The sequence below is a fragment of the Ailuropoda melanoleuca genome, chromosome 6 (assembly GCF_002007445.2).
Source record: "Ailuropoda melanoleuca isolate Jingjing chromosome 6, ASM200744v2, whole genome shotgun sequence".
Classification (NCBI taxonomy): Eukaryota; Metazoa; Chordata; class Mammalia; order Carnivora; family Ursidae; genus Ailuropoda; species Ailuropoda melanoleuca.
The window spans coordinates 16,383,104-16,405,687 of record NC_048223.1 but is presented as its reverse complement, the minus strand read 5'-3'; the positions used below and the strand labels follow the sequence as shown (position 1 = coordinate 16,405,687).

General features: G+C 43.3%; 1 protein-coding gene across 2 annotated transcripts in view; it reads right to left on the bottom strand.

Annotated features, from left to right (window-relative positions):
* The window catches only part of MRPL3 (mitochondrial ribosomal protein L3), a 53,903-nt gene extending 48,497 nt beyond the window's left edge, over positions 1-5,406 (bottom strand). For both annotated transcript variants that reach the window (XM_034662004.1, XM_002922653.4), the window contains exons 1-3: positions 5,155-5,406; positions 3,965-4,149; positions 1,723-1,814 (exon numbers count right to left, since the gene is read on the bottom strand). In XM_034662004.1, the coding sequence (XP_034517895.1) occupies positions 1,723-1,814; positions 3,965-4,149; positions 5,155-5,246 (369 nt within the window). In that variant the 5' untranslated portion in view covers positions 5,247-5,406. The remainder of the gene's footprint in view (positions 1-1,722; positions 1,815-3,964; positions 4,150-5,154) is intronic.
* Between the last annotated feature and the right edge of the window lie 17,178 nt (positions 5,407-22,584).

Here is a 22,584-nt window from a genome sequence, read left to right as displayed (position 1 = left end):
CAGACAACACATACAGAAAAGCTCCTAAAATATAAATATACAACAGAATGAGTATTTATGAAGAAAATATACATTTACCATCACCCGTGTCAAGAAGTAGAATCCACAAAGCCTCTATGTGTCTTTCTAGTAATCTCCCTCCCCACTTTTTTTTTGTTGCTGTTACCCCTAGAGCAGTGGTTCTCGAAGTGTGGTCCTCAAACAAGCAGCATCAACATCAACTGAGAACCTGGTGAAAAGCTGATCCTCACACCCCAGCCCAGACCAACTGAATCAGAATCTCCTTGTTTTATAACCTTTTAGGTGATTAAGGCTCACTGAAGTCTGAGAAGCACTGCCCTAGAAATTAAGACTATTTCTAACACACGGTAATCATTTACTTACTTTTCCTTACAATTGCTACCTTTGAAAGCATGTAGTTTATTGTTGCCTGCTTTAGCCTTTGTATAAACAGAATCATATTGTATGTACTTTCCTATGTCTTGCTTCTTTCACTTGTTTATATTTCTAAGTTTCATCCATATTGTTGTGTGTAACTCGCTCCTGTTCATTTTCATTGCTATACAGCATTCCCTTACATGAATACCACGACTTATTTGTCCATTCTGCTATTGGACATTTGGGTTATTTCCAGTTTTGGACTATTAAGAACAATACTGCTACAAACATTGTTGTAAAGTAATAAAGTTCAAGTTTTCTATTAACACTCAGGAGTGGAACTGCTAGACTGCAAGATTCACATATCTCAACTTTACCACATAATTATGCTAAATTGTTTTCTGAAGTGGTTGTACCCATCTACAATTCCACCAGTCATTCCTGAAAGCTCCTTTAGTTCCTCAGAGTTTTAGAAACTATAATCTTCCCTTTGATCATTCGGAGTCAATAAAAATGTCCTAAGGCCTGTAGCCCCCTGGGCCTATGCATGAGCTCTCATTTTAATCACCAACATCTGTCTAATCACTTGTCTAAGACTAGGCCCCAAAGATGAACTCAGGTGTCCAAACTGATTTGGGGAATGATGGTCTCCTAACTCTCTCAGTAATCTTTTTCTAATAATCACCATAAAAACAACAGCAGGCAATGTATACTGGGCATTTAACACTGTTCTAAGTGCTTGACATTTATTACCCTGTGCAGCCCTCACAAAAACCTTTGAGGTAGGTAACAATTATTTCTTTTACCAAACACAACTATCTTTTGCAGAGGAGGCAGAGTGTTCCAAGGAACACAGCTAGGAAGTGGTAGAAACAAGATCTGAAGTCAGATATTCTGGTCTCAGGGACCACATTCTTAACCATTAGAGTTTGTCTTATCTCAGAGAACAAAATGCTGCTTCCCCAGACAAGAAATGTTACATTCTAAGTTAACAAAGAGATCAAAATTTTAACTTCGAGTTGAAAGAATGAAAATAAGATGAGACTGAGATTTTTTTCCAATTATGAATTCAACTGGTACACCTGTGAGAAGCGAGGTTACGATCTTTTTTTTATTCATGGCCGTAGTTATCCTTATGCCAGTATCAAGAAGGCCACCACTCAGACAAGAGTGAAACATTCACTGCAACAGAACTAAAGTTCTTTAATAGCATTTATGCTTGACGTTAGCCCATTCTTTATCACACAGTCACGTGTTTCAGGATACAAATACTGTCCGTTCAGGTTTGCACAAATAGATCTTGGCACACATACAGCTCTGTTACATCCTCTGTTTTTTTCTTACCTGAAGTAATGTAACCACGTGCTTTCGACCATCTTTGGTCCATAAAGGCATCATACCCAGCTTCAGTGCAATAAGGCCTACTCTAGAGGAACCTGGTAATTAAAAACAAATCAGTGTTATTACAAACTTCTTCAACATTCGCCAACATGAAGCAACAGTATTTCCTACCCCGTGGTTTTATTATTTTTAGCATTTTTTTTAAAGATTTTATTTATTTATTTGACAGAGAGAGAGATAGCCAGCAAGAGAGGGAACACAAGCAGGGGGAGTGGGAAAGGAAGAAGCAGGCTCCCAGAGGAGAAGGGAGCTCGATGCGGGCTTCGATCCCAGGACCCTGGGATCACGCTCTGAGCCGAAGGCAGACGCTTAATGACTGAGCCAGCCAGGCGCCCCTACACCATGGTTTTAATATGAGCAACAGACAGTTAAGAAACATGCTAATATATTCATAGAGTAAAACACTACTGTTCCTTAGAGATGTGAGAGACTTCAACCATGGCTAGGTAACATACTGTTACTCAGTAAATCTCTGTATAATGAATAAATATATGAGAACTGTACAAAATAAAGAAAATAGGTAAACTGATATATTCTGGTTTTAAAATAATGGTATTAATAGAGGACACGATAAATCCATCATTACACTTTGCTTTTCTAGTATCAATTCTTATCTAACCTCATTAATTAGAAAACATCTACTCAAATTCTAAGAACTTAGCTGGTGTTAAGGGATGACACAAATGGTCATGTTGCTAAAATATTTCAGCCTCCACCATGCCACTTAGATTTCTTGCCTACGTTAGTAAAGTTGCTCCACTAAGAACTTTTTTTTTTTAAGATTTATTTATTTGTCAGAGAGAGAGAGCGCACACATACACAAGCGGGGGAGCTGTAGGCAGGGGGAATGGCAGGCAGAGGGAAAAGCAGGCTCCCTGCCCCCTGCCAAACAAGGAGCCCTATGTGGGACTCGATCCCAGGACCCCGGGATCATGACCTGAACTGAAGGCAGATGCTCAACTAATTGAGCCACCCAGGTGTCCCTAGAGCTTCTGATCACTATACAATTCAACTGTGACAATAAACCCCAACCGGAGACCACACTCTCACCAGGACAGGCCTTTATTCTTGGTCTGGCTACACATGTGTTTAGTAGACTACTAAGCACAAAGAGTTGATTCTGGAATTATGCTTGGCAAACCTGGAGTGCTAGAGCATTCCAACTGAAAACATCTGTGTGACAAGTGTAGTTTAGATCATACTCCTCCAGCTTTTTTCCCGATTTATTTTAGATATTTTTTTATCTGAAGGAAATAAGAAAACATATACAGAATGATTTTCCTTCAGCCTACAAAACAGCTTTTTTTTTAAGCAATGCTTCTTTTATTTATTGTGTGTGTTTTTTTAAATTTTTTATTATGTTATGTTAGTCACCGTATAGTACATCCTTAGTTTTTGATGTAATGTTCCATGATTCACTGTTTGCGCATAATACCCAGCGCTTCATGCAATACATGCCCTCCTTACTACCCATCACCAGCCTATCCCATTCCCCCACCACCCTCCCCTCTGAAGCCCTCAGTTTGTTTCCCAGAGTCCATAGTCTCTCGTGGTTCATTCCTCCTTCTGTTACCCCCCCTTCATTCTTCCCTTCCTTCTCCTACCGATCTCCCTGCTATTTCTTATGTTCCATAAATGAGTGAAACCATAGGATAACTGTCTTTCTCTGTTTGACTTATTTCACTTAGCATAATCTCCTCCAGTCCCGTCCATGTTGCTGCAAATGTTGTGTAATCGTTCTTTCTGGTGGCTAACATTCCATTGTATATATGGACCACATCTTCTTAATCCAGTCATCTGTTGAAGGGCATCTCAGCTCCTTCCACGATTTAGCTATTGTGGACAATGCTGCTATGAACATTGGGGTACATATGGCCCTTCTCTTCACTACGTCTGCCTCTTTGGGGTAAATACCCAGTAGTGCAATTGCTGGGTCATAGGGTAGCTCTGTTTTTAACTTTTACAAAACAGCTTCTTGAGGAAGTCTTGGTTGCCATCAGACATTCACTAATAGTAGACCAGCATGCTGGAAATAATCTTGCAAACCATATCACAATGAAACAGACACTCTTAAGACATGAAAAGTAAATTCAAGAGATGATAAATTCATCAGTCACCATGATTTTGAATGTTCCGGCCACACAGTAACCAGGAAATGAGAAACCATCAAATATAAAATAACTACCTGGTTCCCATGGATGTAGAGGCCACGGTTCATCTTTCAAAGGACACAGCTTACTTGCTAACTGGGCTTTATTTTCATCAGAGACCAACTGCTTAACAAATGCGACATTTTCTTCAGAAAGATGCTCATCCCACCAAGTACCACTCCTGCCATGGAGACTTCTAACCAAAAGCCAGATGTCCGTTCTGTAAAAATAAAAATTAGAAAGGAAATTACGATATAAAAAGTTTCCCCATTTAATGAGGGGAAGGGAGGTCACATGAGTTAAGTGTAGTCTGGGCCTTAGGAAAGGATTTGGAATCTGTGCAAGTTTTTTTTCCCTGACATTCCGTATGATAATAATGGGGTTCGCACTTAAACTGTTAATGATTACCCTAGAGTAAAAGGTCTTCATCTTCTCCTCTGGGATAAACCAGTTTCTAACAGAGCTGTCTTAACTAGACACAGAAGAAGCCACTGACCAATTTGTATGTGTACTTTAATAGTTTACATGCCACTGGAGGTGGCAGAACGTGTGGATGCTCGACTCTGATAAGCCCACCTCTTCCCAGCAATGACAAGGCCTAGGCTGAGAAGATCCATAAAAGACATGATCTCTGAGCACGTGAACACACCAAGGAAGACCTTGTGTCAAGAAGGAGGTGTGAAACTCTTTCACGGAGGGGCAGAAAAGAAGGCTTTCTGTCGCCTATCCACGTTTCATAGTCAGGTACATCCACGTTAGAGTCCCAATTCTACATTAGTTGAGTGACCTTGGGTAAGTTACTTCCCTAAGCTTCTGTTTTATCTGCAAACTGCAATCGTGACAGTACGGAACAATGACAGTGTCTGCGAAACGAATAACGACAGCAATTCTACCTTGTGAGGCTACACGGGCTAAGGCGCCTAATATACCCAACAAAGCATTCAGTACATAGAAAACGCCCACTAACTGATAGATACTATTACTGCTGTTGGTAATGCTCTCTACCAGTCGCTGGCTCATAGCATTAAAAACAGAACAAAACAAAAATCACCCCTTCACTCCTTTAATGGGCACTTCCTTGGAGTAACGCTCTTTACTCTGTGCCTGCCGTCTGGTACAGAGCCCCTTCCTCCTCCACCCAGACCCCTCCGCACTGGGCCACGGCACTGCCGCAGGTCTGTGCGTTGCAAGGATCACACGCCCACACCGTCTCCAGCCCACCCACCTGTTTGCCGAGCCCCCGGCAGCACCGAGGCCGCCCGCGCTGCAGCCCAGCACCCGGGCGCCGGCCTGAGCCAGCAGCCTCCAACCAGGCATGGCGTGGCCGGGGAGGGCTCGCCCCGCTACTCTTCCCGGCACCCCGCCGCTCTGCTTTCAAGGCGTCCCCACGCTGCAGCCGCGAGTCCACCACGAGCCGCCCGGGGACGTCCCGCCAGCTGTCTGCCGCTGCCCTCAGTGATCGGAAAGAAGCTCCGGAGCCACTTCCGGCCCGTTTCTCAATGCATTCCGGGCACCAGGGTCACCCCCCGGAACTAGAGTTCCGCCTCCGGATAGTCCCACCTTGGATCCGAGTTAGGGTAGGGAAGGCAGGGACTGACTCATTCGTCTCTCCAGGGGTTGAAACAAAACGGAAGTTTGGAGTTTAAACTTTGCAAGAATGAGGCGAACTAGAGACAGACTCCTTAAGGAAGCGAAATCACTTCTCATTAATGTGTACTGTGGGGCAGCTCATTGTACTCAACTAATCTTGATATTGTTACACTGGTTTATGTTGAAAACAGCCCCGAAAAGAAATTGTTATTTTTATATTATAAATGGGGGAACAGAGACTCAGAATTTTGGTGCTGGTCCAAAATAGTACATCTGGCAGATGGACAGAGCTGGCACTGAAACCAGGCCGGCATGAATTAACTATAGAATATGGCCAAGGTGACGATGTGCGGCTTGCAGGGCTGAATCATGCAGAGTATTGCTACTTCTGTCTTGGTCTTTTGGATTGCTCCCTATGGGGAAAGATAGCGGTCATGCCTTACAGACACTCGAACAGAGGCTCCTTTCCAGCCAGAAGTGAGCCACCAAGAAGTGGATCCTCCCGTCCCAGGCAACCCTTCAGACGACTGCATCTCGTGAAAGACCTTGAGCCTAAACTGCCCAGTCAAGGAGCTCACAGGTTCCTGGCCAGAAGAAATTGCTAAAGAGAATAAATGATGACTTTTATTTTGACTAAGTTTTAGGGTGATTTGCGATGCAGCAGTAACTAATATACCTTCTATACAAATAAACACTTGTCCCGTGTTCCAGACCCAGCCTAATCAGCATGTGTGCACCTTGTGTACTCATTCTACTTCTCCAAAAGTCCATTTCCTTATTTGTTAAATGGATGTTTGTAGAAATTTGGAAACAACTTAAGAATTTAGCTATTCAACAGTCTTTTATTATTAGTGATCTGGTTAGCCTGACTTAAAATCTCCAGGCAATGGTCAATTCCTGGTCACTACTTGGAATTCAGGAGGCTCAAAATCTTTGCTTTGTTTGCTCTTCCATTCAACCAGTTGCTATTGCGATTACCCTGGACACTTCCAAACAATACTTTGGGCCTTGGGGGAAAAATTACATCTCTCAATTCTAGCCATGCTGCCTGGCTTCCCAGTTACATAAGAAAGGTTCTTCATTGAATAAGCATTAACTTGAGGCATGCTACATGTAAAAAGCTGGAGGAAAAAAGACTTTCTTATCCCTGCCAATAGCTAACATTTCTTGTGCATATGGTATGTGTTCAGTGTTGTGGAAATCCACCAAAGACCACTGGGAGCACACCTGAACTCGTACAAGGTTAAGTTTAATTAGCTTGGGACAGCAAAAGAGAGCATACATCCGACTATGCTTCTATGAGTTGGGGGGGGGGCTTGTTATAAGATTTGGACTAAAGTTGGCATCAGGAAGTCTGGGACTCATTTGGGGACACTATCAAGAATCAAGGACAGTTAAGCAATTGGGCATCTCGAAAATTTTGTTCTGGAGACAAGAAAAACAAAGTGAGACTCGAGATGATGTTAGTATGAAGCTAGAACTCACTCAGAAGAAGGAACTGTTAGTCATTTTGTAGCAGTGGTGTGGCCTTGGGTATGGTCTGTTAGAAATCTTGTGTTGACGTTCCATTATAAACACTGTAGTCTGATTACTAACAGAATTCATTTTCACTCTTTCAGTTTATTTTCCCCACTTAATCTTTATAACAACCCTATGTGCTAATACTATAATTATCTCCATTTTACAGTCAAGAAAAAAAATCACAGAAAGATTACATAACTTAAATAAGGTCATTCAGCTAGTAAGTGATAGAGCCAAGATTTAAATCTCTGTTGGTTAATTTACATTTTATATTCATTTATGCTGTCTCTTAGTTCACAGTATGTCTTATATTTGAAATTAAAAATCTTTTGGAGGTGAGTTTAGACTTTCCATTAAATTATCCTTGGCTTTCTTCCATTTTTCTGAAAGTTGTGAGAATTTAACATCAAGAGAGATGTTATGAAGGTGATCTGCGCATTGGATGGGGGAATAGATAAAATGAGCTTTAAGAAGCTTTGAACATTGAGATTCGATTGCTAGCTGAATAGGAAACTTAAAAGACCATATTGCAAAATCCATAGATGCTCATTTGGTAAGATGATGAATTCTGTGTCAATGTCCTGCTGTAAGGCCAAGTTACAATATTCGACTTCGATATCACGCTTTTAAAAACAAATTTTTATTTATAAATTCTTAAGTCAGCCCACAGATTTTAGGGATTCAAGAGATGAATATACTAGAAAGCCTTAAAAAAAAAAGAAGAAGAAGACAGAGGAGGAGTAAGAGGAGGAGGAGAAGGGAGGAGGAAAAAGAGGAGTTTGGCCATACAGTTATGTGGGTTTGAAGTTTCTCAGCATCCTGCCCTCCTCTGTTGTATTCAGAATGGTTCTGAAACTTAATGTAATTAAACCCATCGACATTGCTTTAGGATTCTTTGATGGCTGAACAGAAGTGTTAGCTCTAGACAGTGGAGCATCACATGCCCGGGACCAAATGCTTTAAACCAAAGGCAGGTCCTTTTTCCTGGTCTTTCTCCTGATGCCAATGTAGTTCTGACGGCTGGACTGTGGTTCTAGACCAGTGAATATTCTTGTCACCTGGAACCATGGTCAGGGTGTCCGCTCTGAGCCTAGAAGATAAAGTCTTGAGAAATTCCCAGAGACTGAGTTCATTTGGGATTTTGATTATTCTTGGAAGGGGTCCCAGAAGGATGAGAAAGAACTAACCCATCACTCTTGCTGAGTGGCAGGCACTGTTCTAAGTGCTTTACATATGTTAAGTCACTACTCACCTATCATGTAGGTACCATTATTCTCATCCTCATTTGCATATGTGGAAATTGAGGCACAAAGAAAACCAGCAGCTCCCAAGGTCACAGACCTTAAGTTTGTTAAGTGAGTGGGAGTTTTAGGAGTTGAGTCCAGGCAAGGTGACTCCAGAGTCCAAGTGCCTAACTGCTCTGTTGTACCACCTCTTTCCCAAGAAGAGAAAGCTTTACAGCATGATATTGGAACACTGAACTTGGCATTCAGAGGTTGCCCCAGACAAACAATAACTGGGAATGGTTGTGTTCAGTCTGCATCTTTAGAGACTTGATCAGCCTGGATCAAAATCGGCTGGGCTCAGGAGGGAGCAATGAGGCCAAATTGCTAGAGATACTTACCCATTGATCATCTACAACTTTCTTGTCAGGAAAGAAACAGGAGGCTCTGTAATGTCCTAGATCAGTGCCTTTCAAACCTAAAGGTACTTAAAAATCACCTGGGGATCTTGATAAAATGCAGGGACTGACTTTGTAGGTCCGAGGTGGGGCCTGAGAGTCTATTTCTAACAAGCTCAAGGTCATGTAGCTGCTGGTGAGCAGACCAACTTTGAGTAGCAGGAAGAATTCTGAGACTTGGGATCTAACCTCAGCTCTAAACTGAACTAGCAGTGTGACACTGAGTAAGTCACTTCTGTCTCCGTTTCTTCATCCGTGAGATGGTAGACGAGCAGAGTTTGTTCGGCTAATGCTCCTTCCAGGCTTTTTAAGTGAACTTCTTTGTAGGAGACAGAATAGCTCCCACAGTTATCCACATCTGAATCCCTGGAGTCTGTGGAAGTGTTCTGTTCCATGGCAAACAGGACTTTGTAGATGTAATTAGGGTTAAGGACCTCAAATGCAGATATTATCCTGGGTTATCTAAGTGGGCCCTAAATGTAATCACATAAGTCTCTCAGCTTCAATCTGGGGAACCTTCCTGGTTGTGAGAATAGAAAAAAATGTAAGACAGATGTAATGTGGAAAGGATACAGCCTGCCTCTGCTGGTTTGGAAGATGGAGAAAGGAGTTTGCAAGTCAAGGAATGTGAGTGGCCTCTAGAAGGTGGAAAAGGCAACGAGTGGGTGCTCTCATCCACAAATGAATGCAGCCCTGCCAACCCCTTCATGTTAGCTCAGTAAAACCTGTGTTGGACTTCTGGCCTCTAAAACTGTAAGATGATAAATTTGTGTCATTTTATGCCACTAGGTTTGTGGCAATTTTTTATGGCAACAATAGAAGATGAATAGAAACCTCTAAGCCCAAAGTCCTAAATACTGGTAATTCATAGAATAAACAAACCTTGATTCTGGACCATTTTGAGATGTGACAAAAAGATAAAAATCCCTGTTGTATTTTCAAGTTTACTTTTGAGTCTGAGAGAATGAATTCTTGGTAAGAAACTTTGTATCCACTGCCAATTGCACTATTTTGTACATACACATGTTAGAAATATTCATTGAATATCAACTAGGAAATATATAGTGCTTGGCACATAGTAAGTGTTCAGCAAATATTGGTTGAATGATCAAATGAATTTAAATCACACCTCACAAAATGCAGGGGGTAATAAAATAATAATGCTAATATCTGCTCTTTAGGGGGCATTTTACATGCCAAACACTGGGCTCAGAATAGACGCCATCAATAATGATAGGTATGGTCACTATGTTGCATAGGTGATTGTATGTGCGATTACTCAGACAGGTAAGTAACTTGCCCAATTAGCTAATAAGTAGCCCAGCTGGAATTCAAAACTTAGGTCTGTCTAACTCCCAAACCCCCAGTCGCTCTACTCTTTTGCTTCTAATTCAAGACAGAACGAGCTGAGTCCTTGAGGAGCCTGCAGTGCAGCACGCAAGGCAGAGGAGGTAAAGAGAGAAGATGAGAAGTGCCAAAGTCAAGGTATATGTACAAAGTTCCCCAGGTGGGATACTCCGAGGGCAGCTAACGTCCAAATTACTCGTTGGGGGAAGAATAAGAGTGCTTAGGGACAGAGTAGGGAAAGGACCTTCCAAGTAAAGGGAACATGGTTCCAGCCACTCTTGCTGGGTAATAACCCACCCCAAAGTTTTGGCATAGGACAACCACCATTTTATTATTTGTGTGGCTTCTGTGGGTTAGGAATTCAGAAAGGGCACAGAGGGGATGGCTTTTTTCTGCTTCTTGATATTTGAGAGCTCAGCTGGGATGACTCAAAGGCTGAGGTGATGTCGGCTGAGGGGCTGAAATCATTTGAAGGCTCATTCATTCCGAGTCTGGTGCTTGATGCTGCCATCAGTCAGGACCTCAACTAGGGTGTTCTCTGGAACATCTCTGTAGGGTCTTGCCATGGGCTGGCTTGGGCTTCCTCACAGCATGGTGGCTGGGTTCCAAGTGCAAGCATCTCAAGAGAACCATATGTAAGCTGCGTCACTTTTTATGACCTATCCTCGTAAATGACATGGTATTGCTTCACTTCAGATACAAGCCGGCTGAGATTCAGGGGGAAAGAACTAAACCCACTCCTCAATGTGAACACGGCAAGATCACCTTGTAAGAAGAGCAGGGGGATGGGAGACATTGTGACAGCCATCTTTTGAAAATACAATCTGCTACAAACACCGTGAAAGAAAGGAAGGCATCTAGGTAGTGGCAGGAATTAACCAGTGGCCGACACATTTACCATGACAGATTTATCCTGGAAACAAGTTCCGGATTATGTCTGGCTGGTTTACAGGGAAGGAAACAGGATTTATTCCAGATTTTCCTCTGCTCCCTAGTACAACTTCTGGGTAAGTGTCTAGCAACAGCCTCTGTTCAGAGAGACAAAGGCCAGGCTTGTAGGACTGTGTGTGCCCAAGAGGACTTAATACCACTGGCGTGAACAACACGCTTTGCAGCAGAAGAGGAGACTGACCATCGAGCAGGGTGAGCCGCTGTCCCTGAGAGCCCTTCCAGCTACGCCTGTCCCCCTGGGGGCAAGGAAGGGGGCGGCGAGGTGCATCCTGGAGGAGGAGCGGCCAACTGCGAAGGGCAGGGAGGGCACGGCCAGACTTGCTCCGGAGTCGGGAAGGGATGGTGGTTCCTCTTTCTGTGGTATTTAGACTCCAGCCAGGCCTGGCAGGGTCGTCATGGCAACTCGCCCATCTGCGCGGCTGAGCTGAGACAGGATTCCCTTAGTAACCGAGGAGCCCGGGAGATGATGCTTAAAATAATCTTTTATGCCCAGGCAGAAATGCCTTTGCAGTTTTATTAGCCACGAAGCATGACGGGGCATGGCTTTCACTCCCACTTTATTTCAAAATGGAACAAAATGGCTTTTTAAAGCAGAAATTTCCACCCAGGGCCAAATGCTGTCTTCACTCCGTGGAGCGCACGTCTCGTCTCACTGCAACCAATGAACGTCACCGCTGAGTGGCTGAGAGGAGCCGCTGGTCACTATTATATAAATTACCTCCAAATAGACCAGGCGATCTCTGGCTGAAATCGCTGGGCTCCATCTCGTCTCTTTTCTATTTCCTATTGAAGTCTCACCCAGCCTCTCAGGAGGGCAAATAGTTATGCTTGGCAAGACTCGAACGCTTGGGCCATTCAGCCTGACAGCCCTTACCTCTGACACCCTCCCAGCTCACATCTCTTCTTGAATTTTCCCTCATCTTCAGGGTCGGCTTTCCGCCCGCCTCCTCCTTGACAGTCCCCTGGTAATGGCAGCCCTGGCCGTGAATGCCTGTCCTCTCTTAGCACTGACCCTACGCACACACGTTCTTACATGGCATTGTTCTCTTTATTGTACGTAGTGAACAGCCTCAAGTTTAGAAACCGAGTCTTCGCGACAAGACTGCAAACTCTTTGCAGGCGGGGCAATACATAGTTTCTCAGCTCTCCCAGAAATCCTGCAGTTATAATAAGAGCTCCAGAAGTAGTTGGAAATTTTAGTGGTGATTGTTGCAAAACTTTGTGAATGTGCCAAAGGCCACTGAAGTGTACACTTTGAAAGGGAGAATTCTCTGGGAATTACACCTCATTAACAAGAAAATTGAAAATATGTGGAAATCTGATGTGAAATCCCGAGAGTGGCAAGAATTAGCGCAGCAAGCAGAGCACTGGCAAACCCGCAGCCGCTATTTTGTGCGTCGTGGGATGTACGGCTGGGGTGAAAGGGCCTGAACCCGAGTCACCAAATGTCTAACAGAAGGAAAAGGGCTCTGTTTTGCCCACGGACATGTTCTTTCTGCCTCTTTCTCCGCCAGCAGGAGGAGAAGCAGAGGATTTGACACACGGCGTAATGGCTAGCAGCAGACTTTTTCTAGAAGTGGGAAGGCCTGGGTTCAGATCCTGTTGCTGCTACTATTTCCGTGCACCCGGGTGAATCACTTAGTTTCTCTGAGCTTCCTCATCCGTAAAATATGATTAAAAAAAATGCCTCCTTATGCTTCCTTCCAGAGGCAACAGTACCGATTAAACGAAATGATGCACGCAGTGTGCTTAACACAGTACTTGACACATAGTAACAAGGAAACAAGTGCTGACTACTTTTATTATTAAAAATATTTATATTCAGGGGCGCCTGGGTTGTGCAGTCGTTAAGCGTCTGCCTTCGGCTCAGGGCGTGATCCCAGCGTTCTGGGATCGAGCCCCACATCAGGCTCCTCTGCTGGAAGCCTGCTTCTTCCTCTCCCACTCTCCCTGCCTGTATTCCCTCTCTTGCTGGCTGTCTCTCCCTGTCAAATAAATAAAATCTTTTAAAATATATATATATTATATATATATTTATATATTTATATTCACTTTCTTTTAGATATTAAAATAATCACGAAAAATCTCAACTCATCCTTTTTTGACTTACCCGTTGGTATTTTCTCCATGAACAATGTCGTCTTGATGCCATCATGCCAGATTCTGAACAAGACCTTAGGGGATCTCTTTGTCATTCTTTGGCCTCAAGTTCCTCCATCTCCATGTTTGCTGATTGCCTCTTAAGACTACAGAGATGCCACATATATAAGAATATTGTTACCATTATTTAAAGACACCATCACCATCATCATCATCAGGAACCAGAACTCCTTTCTGGAAAGGTGTTCATGCCAAGCCCACTCCTCTCTCTTCCTTCCATCTCCTTCCATCCCTTTCTTTCTCCTTGGAATTCACAAGCCCCAGTCCAGAAGCGGTACAGAGAATGGTCTGCAAACGTTACCTTAAAGGAAAACAGTCTCCTTGAAGGGAGTCGGTCTTGAGGGGAACAGTCATTTGTTTGAGAGAACGTGTGTTGTCCAGAAACGAAACTACTGTTATACATAATAGCAGTAATACTAGGAATGAAGATGTTCATGACAAATTTAATTGTACGGCCATTTATACAGTGTCTGGTGTGACGCTAAATGTTTTGCAAATACTATTTCATGTAATCCCCAGAGCAATCTCTGTGGAAAGCACTATGGTCAGAGAGGTTAGGTAAATTGTCCAAGACCACATATCTAGTAAACAACCCTCACAACACCATGTCCTATTTCAGTCTGGTTTCGAACCCAGGTCTCCCAATTCCCATTCTATTTTTCCAGTCTACGTGATGCTGGGCCTTTGGTTTGCTGTTTTGGATGAGTGAAAGGAGAAGTTGTTTGTCAAATGTCTCTTGCTTAAGTTGTGGCCAGCAGGAGAGGGGAAAAATGATCTTTAAAGTGAAATATCAACAGATTGGAAGTATCTAATGTAAAATGTCATTTCAAGTGTGCAAGTCCTTCTGCAAAAGGGAGTTTGGGACTTGGTCAGGCAACCAAGTAGAATATATTAGAAATGGATTCCTGGGGGAGTTGATTTGTCACCTAAGCTTGGCACTTTCTCCCGGAGGCACAGGGAAGGTCCCAATACTGGGCAGTGGGGAGGTGTCAAGCAGAATGGTTGCTGGTCATAATGGATGCTCTCTTGGACTCCAAAGCAGAGTGGCCTTTCCCAAGGAGAAAAAAGCCAGCCTATAAGACAAGGAGCCATTCTCCCTCAAAATTCCTTCAGTTTCCCCCTGCCTCAAACTTCCAGCAAATTTAGAGAACACCTTAATTACCATTTCCCTTCTGCTTCCAAGAATGTGAGCGAGATTTGATCTTAATCTCTCCATTGTTCCACGCGTATAAATCTGAGTACTCTTATTCCTAGTCCTGAAATGAAAAATGCAGTGGCTTATCATATAATGAATGTCAAAGAGAAATAGTTAGAAGTGGTTAGATATAGAATGTCAGCAAGGAACACAGTGGGTTTCCCAGAGATGGAGGAGAGATGGACACCATCATTGCCTGTCCTCTTGCCCTTTCCCTGTGGTGGCAACTCAAGTGATTTTATCCAGTCTGGGAACAAATGGTCTGTATCTCCTGTCTCTTTTCCATCTCTTGTAAGAAGGGAAATAGAGGCTGGTTGAATGTTCATTTCATTCAACAAATATCCAAGTACTTTCCATGTTCCAAATCCTATGTACCATCTGCTATCTCTGTGTTAAATCCTACAGGGAAATCAAAGTTGAACCTGTTCTCCAAGGTCGCAAGGCAGAATACTTACAATAAAATATTAATAGATAAGTAGTATTGTATTAATTTAGATATCGCTCCTCCCTACAACAGTTCCATGACCAGAAAGGAGTCAGGGAACTGGGCTGTCTTTGTGGCTGGTAGGGATAGAGAAGAATGGCCGGGCGGCACTGCCTCCCCCTCCCCCTGCCCTGTCATCTGCCCTGTTTGCCCAAGGTCAAGCTACATTAGAAATCTTTGGCTGCAAGCCACAGAAATCCCACTTCAACTGGATTAAATGAAAAGGGAAGTTACGGGCTTTGGTGGCTGAAAATTCCACGACAAGATGGGAACCAGAGGCTGACAGAGGTCATCAAGTGGATATCTTATTCTTTCTGTTATTTTACCTCTTAAAATTTCCTCTATTTTGGCCTCATTCCCACAAGGTGGCAGGATGCCTTCCTGTCCATGCAGATTCCTGTCCTCACAGTGTAGCCAAATCAAAGGAAAGTTACCCTCTACTGAGAGCTCCAGCAAGTTCTGGGTTTGGATTTTTTGGCCTGGCTCGGGTCACATGTTTATCCCTGAGCCAGTCACTATGACGAGGAACATGCGATGCTGCAGGGTTTTGCATTTTTTTAGCCTACCTTTATTATTATTATTGCCATGCTTTTGTCTTCTAAGCTACACAGCTTGCCTCATATGCTATAAATAATGACTTAAAGACCACTTCCTGTGTGCTATCCATTGAGCCCAACATTTTAAAGATATATCTCCTTAAGTCCTCACAAGAACTCTAACGGGTAGTGGGTGTTGCTTCCATTCACAGGTGAGGAGTCTGAGTCTCAGAGAAGGTAACTAAGTATTCTCTGGGAAACCTATTTCTGCCTGACACCCAAGCTCTCGCTCAGAACTGTCATGATTCTGCCTCCTTCAGGAGGGTCAGGCCAGCTTGGGGGGGGGGGCTGGGTGGCGCCGTCGTTAAGCGTCTGCCTTCTGCTCAGGGCGTGATCCCGGCATTCTGGGATCGAGCCCCACATCGGGCTCCTCCGCTGGGAGCCTGCTTCTTCCTCTCCCATTCCCCTGCTGTGTTCCCTCTCTCGCTGGCCGTCTCTCTGTCACATAAATAAAAAATCTTTAAAAAAAAAAAAAGAGAGAGACATAGACAGAATGTGGTGCTAATTTCTGGGCCGTGGTCATATTTAATGATATTTTCAGCCACATTCAATTCATTTGACTCCTGTTAAACTCTAAATGAATCAGTTTCCATTATGAAATTATTTTCTCAGCCTAATCCAGTCTCTCTGGGTGTATGTATTTTTAATAGCCCACACTCCGGTCCACTTGGGTTTGATATTTGGTGCTCTGATTGCTTTCCATGATGCAGGGATTTCAATCCCAGTGGATCCCAGCTTGTTGCCAAGGATTTACCTTTGGATTGTTAATGAATGCAGGAGGTCCTTCGTAGTATTTTTAGGTTACTTGGAAAAATCATTCAGTATGTGAGAGAAGAAAAGATCTTCCTTTTGAAAAACACCATACCTTTTAATCATCTGCGAAAGAACTTCCTTTCTTAGAAATCTCACCCTGGCCTTCAGGATGGGAGCAATACAGGGGAAATTGTGTCTGTTCATTTTAGAGTGAGCCTGCCAACCTTGGGTTCTGCTTTCAATTTTACGAAGTGAAAGTTAATGAAGTTACATACCTATATGCATAAAGGGAAAGGGCACTCCGTAGACTATGAGAAATCAGTGTATGTTTGAAGCTATTTTTTTTTTCTTTCAGAAATTCTTGGGTAAGACTAGAGACATTATTCATCATGCCAGAACTTGAAGCTGTATTTACTTTCTGGGGAAAAGTATTTTTGTGTTCTGTCAACAAGGCTGCAGTTTTTGGATCCTCTTATGCTCCCAGGAATCAGAAACACAGACAGGAGTAGAACGGCAGCCTGGCGCTCCTTTGTGAATCCACACTGGGCTTTTACAATAGAAACTGCTGTAAGTGTAATCCAACAGGAAATGCATACAAAACCTCAGCGTTCTTGGGTAAACTTCAGAGTTCTGATTACTCACCCTGAAGACCCGAAAAGGTCAGGGTCCCAAGCATAGTTACAAATCCCAACATTTCTTTGTGGCTCTCTGAGAAACTGCAAATGGCAGAAGAACCTTTAAAGCCACAATATGAAGAAGGCTCAGATGTATTCTGACGCCGAAGAAAAAAGGAGAATAGGGTTGTGGGGATAAACGCGTGGTACTGTTGGTGAATATGAAATTTTTGTAAAAAAATTTTGTAAATATTTAATGAAGTGTTTCTTTTCCAATGAGTTGTTAAATTAAATGTTAAATGTTAAATTAATGATGCATTTTATAAACCATGAGTTCTCAGCACAAACAAGGCATCCAGTTTTAAGTGTATCTTCTTCGCGTTAAAATTTCCTTTGTTCAGCTCAAGTATTCAGGAAAGCTTCCGTTAAGTAACTGCTGTGTGTTCTTGACTCAGGGAATTCAGCGAGAGATGTGTCTGTGGGGGTGGGGGTGGGGAGTTGGGGGGTGAAGTATGATTTAAAGAAAAATTCAGCAGCCCAGAAATGTGGTAGTGAGATTCGGGTGGCAGGAGGTGATTTGCGAGCCTGGTGAGTGGCTGAACTGCCTGCTAATGAAATCAGCTGGGGTATTAGAACATTTGTTTTTGTTTCATTTTGTTTTGTTTTACATTGAGGTGAAATGCACGTAACATAACACGTACAACAGAAAATCAGCTATTCTTTTTTTTTTTTTAAGATTTTATTTATTTATTCGACAGAGATAAAGACAGCCAGCGAGAGAGGGAACACAAGCAGGGGGAATGGGAGAGGAAGAAGCAGGCTCATAGCAGAAGAGCCTGATGTGGGGCTCGATCCCATAACGCCGGGATCACGCCCTGAGCCGAAGGCAGACGCTTAACCGCTGTGCCACCCAGGCGCCCTGAAAATCAGCTATTCTAACCAGGGACGGTTCACGCTGTGGTGCCCCACCATCTCTTTCCATCACTCTGTTCCATTGGGCATTGGGGGTTTTAATGAAAGCCTGGAGAAGTCTGGAAGACATCTGGATTATGTAATTGCATTACATAAACCTTAAGGCACTGGTTACATTTTCTTGAGTTGTAAGTTTGTTGTCCTTAATGGTGTTTGGCTGAAAATCTTTGTGTTAAACTGAGAATTTTGGTGTAATGGAAGTTAATGCCCCGGAATCTGATTTGTGCTCAGGCGCAGCATTTCCCAGAGGACCGCAGCGAGGTTCTATCATACACCTCCTTCCCTCCCATCAGAATGTACCCCCCTTTCCTGATGTATTCCTGCCTGCTCTTGTCATGAATTGAGCGCCAATAATAGGACCCAGGAGTGCAAAGGTGGGTGAGACAGGGCTCTGCTCTGTGGGAGAGACTTCGTTCTAGTTGGAGAGAGAGTTTCTGATGGAGGCATGCACAGACAAAAGGAGAGAAGGGGCCGAAGGAATAGTTGGCCAACTCCAGGGGCTTCTGAGGGGAGCTGGCACCTGAGCTAGGACTTCAAGATGAGTAGAAGTCAGCCGAGTGAAGGGATAACAGGGGCCGCTTCAAAAAATGCAACAAGAAGAGCTCATTAGATCACAGTGTGAGGTGGGGTGGCCAGAGGCAGGCAAGGATCAGGCAGCGGAAGTCAGATGCATGTTATGTTCACAAAAGGGAAAACTGAGACTCAGAGAGATTACCCAACTCTTACGTAGCGAAGATTGGGCTTGGATCCACATATCCTGGCTTGAAAACACTCGGTATTTCCACTGAACCGTGCTCAAGAGGAGGGTGCAGGATGTAGAAATATTTAAAAGTGAATTATTTAGGACTAATTTGAAGGTCTAGTTCGTGTGTGGGGCAAGGTGGAGGATGACCCTGCAAACGGCTGGCGGGCTTGCTGTTTCTTCTCACGTGCGTCCCTACCGCTCTCCCTCTACCCTCCTACTGCCAGTATCAAAGAACACCCTCATGAGGAAGTCTTTGGGTATTACAGGTCTTAAATGCTAAGCACGTAAAATACGTGCAGTAAGATTCCAAAGTCCTAGAATTGGAGGGTAGCTCTAGGTTGCGAGCAGAGCAGACACCATGTATTTTTCCTCCTGCTTCCTCCGAGCCTGACCCCCGCCAACCCCCGCCAACCCCCGCGCACTCCTCATCTTCACCCTCAAGCCTAGTGCAGGGTTGGTATTTAGCAAGTGCTGGAAAGACCGAAAAAGGGAGGTATTCAAACAGATTTAGAATGAGCTCTCGGGGCAGAGATTTGGAATCAGCAGGTATTTTTACCACCAGTCCTTGACCTCGTCTATAGTCTCCTTCTGTCTCTGTGGGCAGCCCTTTTATAGTTCTTGAACACACCACATTCCTTTTAGAATCATCTGGCAATATCCTGCATCCTCTCTGTGGCAGGCAGAATGGCCTCTCAAACACGTCCAACTCCTCATCCCTGGAACCTGTAAACATCTTATATTTCATGACACCAGGGGCTTTGCAGGTGTAACTAAAGGTAAAGATCTCAGGGTAGTGAATCCTGGGTTACCTGGGTGGTCCAGTCTAATCACGTGAACCCTTAAAAGCAGAGAACTTTCGCTGGCTGGAGTCAGGGGGATGCCACAGAAGTCAGAGAGATTCAATGTTTGAGACATACTTGACCCACTGATGCTGGAGGGGCCATGTGGAAAGCACGGGAGGAACGTGGAAAGCCTCTAGGAGTCAAGACCACTTCCCCTCGCCCAACTGATGGCCAGGAAGGAAATGGGATCTCAGTTCTACAACGGCTCCCAACCTCCTGAATACACCTGGAAGCAGATTCTTTCCCAGAGCAACCAGTAAAGAGTGTAATCCCGCAGACATCTTGATTTCAGCTTTATGAGGCCTTAGCAAAGGACCTAGCTGTCTTCCTGGACTTGTGACCTACAGAAACTGTGGGATAATAAATATGTGTTGTTTTAAGCCCTAAGCTCGTGGTAATCCATAATGCAGGAATAGCAAACACACATACTCTTTGTCAAGTGGTCTAGCAAGCAGTTCTCAAAGTGTGGTTACTGAAGGTCCATGGGACCCTTCCAGGGAGTCTGTGAGGTCAAAACTATTTTCATAATAATGCTAAGATGTAATATGCCTTCTTCACTGTGCTGACATGTGCACCAACGGTGCAAAAGCACTGGGGGGAAAACGGTTGGAATCTTAGCTCACATCAAGAAGATGGCACCACACTTGACCACAGCCATTTTATTTTTCACTGTCACACCCTTGCAGGAAAGAACGTGCAGTTTCATTTAAGGATGCTCTTGATGGAGCAGAAACATTAGTAGTTTTATGAAGTCTTGACCCTTGAGTCCATGTCTTCTTCATATATGGGTGACAAAATGCAAAGCATGGATACAGCACAACTACTCTAGTCCAACCAAAGATGGTCGCCTCAGACAAAGGCACGGGCACCTTCGTGTTGTGACCTGAGCTGGCGGTTTGTTTTTTTTTTTCACAGAACGCCATTTTTACTTGGGGAAAAAAAAAACTGGTATAAACTAGAGTTATTCAGATGTGGGTATTTGGGGGATACTTTCTTGAAAATGGATGAAATGCATCTGTCACTTCAACAAAAACAACTGACAGTATCTGTTGCCAGTGAAAACATTTGAGCTTTCTAGCAAAGATTAGACTTTTGGAAAACCTGAATCTGCCACTGTAATTTGACAGATTCTCAATACTTAGTCTGTCTGATGAGATAGGCAGAGATATCATACAGCAAAAGAATGTGAGTTTTTTGATATTGTAAAATAAACTGTGTAAGCATTTAGAACATCTAAATAAGTGAGCGGATCAATATTTCCCAAGTGAGTAGCGCACGATGTTACAAAGTCATGCATGGGTAAAAGAACATTGAAAATGCCAGGAAGGGTTTATTGATATGATTTCGTATTCCACAGTGCAACTAACCTTTAAGAAACTTGTTGAGATTTGGTGCGGCGAAGAGAGTTAACACAGTTATCTGAGAAAGCTGAAAATTCTCTTGGTCTTACCAACTACATAGCCATGCAAGGCTAGATTTTCTTCATTGTACCTCAACCAAAACATCATTACACAGCAGGGTGAGTGCAGAAGGAGATGTGAGAATCCAGCTGGCTTTTATGAAGCAAGAGGCACAATGCTGTTTGCCTCACTATTTTTGGTTTTGAAAATTCATTCATTCATTCATTTGTAATCCCTACACCCAACATGAGGCTCCAACTCATGACCCTGAGATCAAAAGTTGCATGCTCTTCTGACGGAGCCAGCAGGCATCCTGGAAATATAGTTTTTTCTTTTCTTTTATTTTGAAATATAGTTTAAATAAAAATATTTTATTTATGTTAGTGTGTAATGGGTTTGTTATTGTCATGTAAGTGAATTAATAAGTATATTCAGTTTCAATTTTAAATACAGCAAATATGGATAGATATAAACCACAGAAATAAAAACTCTTCGGGGCCCCCAAGAATTTTGGAGTGTATGTTATCTACTGAAGCCCTGTGGCATGCAGACCACACATGGCTATAACTCAATGATTCCATATTTGCCCTCCAAGCCAATTTAAGCCCAGAAGTATTTTTCCTTTGACTCCTACTGTTTGACCCTTGCAATATTCACAATAATTGTAGAATTCTGAATGAATTTACCATATTTACAAGTTGGTAGGTTTTATGTGAAATACCACATTTTCCATTTCTCTTGAGAAACTGATGGGCTGGCTGCGTTGGGTCCACACTTGTGCAGGGCCCCTGGAGCCGGACCCTCTTTGGGACACATGCTTTCCAGTTTCTCTCCAACCTCACCACACTCTACTCTTAGAGGTCCCTTGTTTAAACCCATTCCTCCTCGGTTGCTCACATGGCTCACTCAGCTCCTGGGAGTGTTTGTATGCATTTGGAAAGTTTGCATTTGTAATGTCTGATCTCCATGGTCTCCTTGGTGGCAAGAAGTTGGGAGGAGCTGGTTGACTCTGAGGTCTCTTCCACTGCTCCCAGAGGGATGGATGTTAGCTACATCACAACATGCCAAGAGCCCACATCAAGAAGCTGAGATCATCAGATGAGACAGAAATTTCTGAAATGGAGGCAAGGGTCATGTTTTAAACCTCATTTTCTCAAATGTCCGAATTATCTACTGCTTAATAGGGCAAGTAGACAAGTATTGAGCCAGGAGGGCAGCTGAAATTGGGATCCGGAAATGGGCTCACGAGTCAGGGTGTCTGTGTTCAAATTCTACCTATGTCTTTTGATAGCTGTGTGACCTTGGGTTAATTACCTAACCTCTCTATGTCTCAGTTTTCTCATCTGAAAAATGAAACTAATAATATTATCTATCTCATGGGGCTGTTGGGAGAATTAAATGAGATAGTATACACCAAGCACGTGGAACAGTACCTGGGACCAGTAAGCGCTCAATAACTGTTGGCTAGTATTTCTGTTATTCTTTTGAGCAGGGCTTCAGTCTGGCTATGAAAAGGGAAGTAAACTGCCATAAATTTCTGGCCAGGCAAGCTGGACTCTGTCCTTGTCACCCTATTTCACAGATCCCAGGGATCCTGACATGAATTATCCCAACAGATAATTGAGAATGACATGGTGCATCATTTTGACTGACAGACACAGCCACTTAATTCACCTGTTAAATCGACAATAGATATGAAATCAAGCATGAGGCACATTAACAAGTCCATTCATTCATTCATTCAATTAGTCGTCTCTTTATATTCATTAAATATCTATTGAGTGCTTACTATGTTCCAGGCACA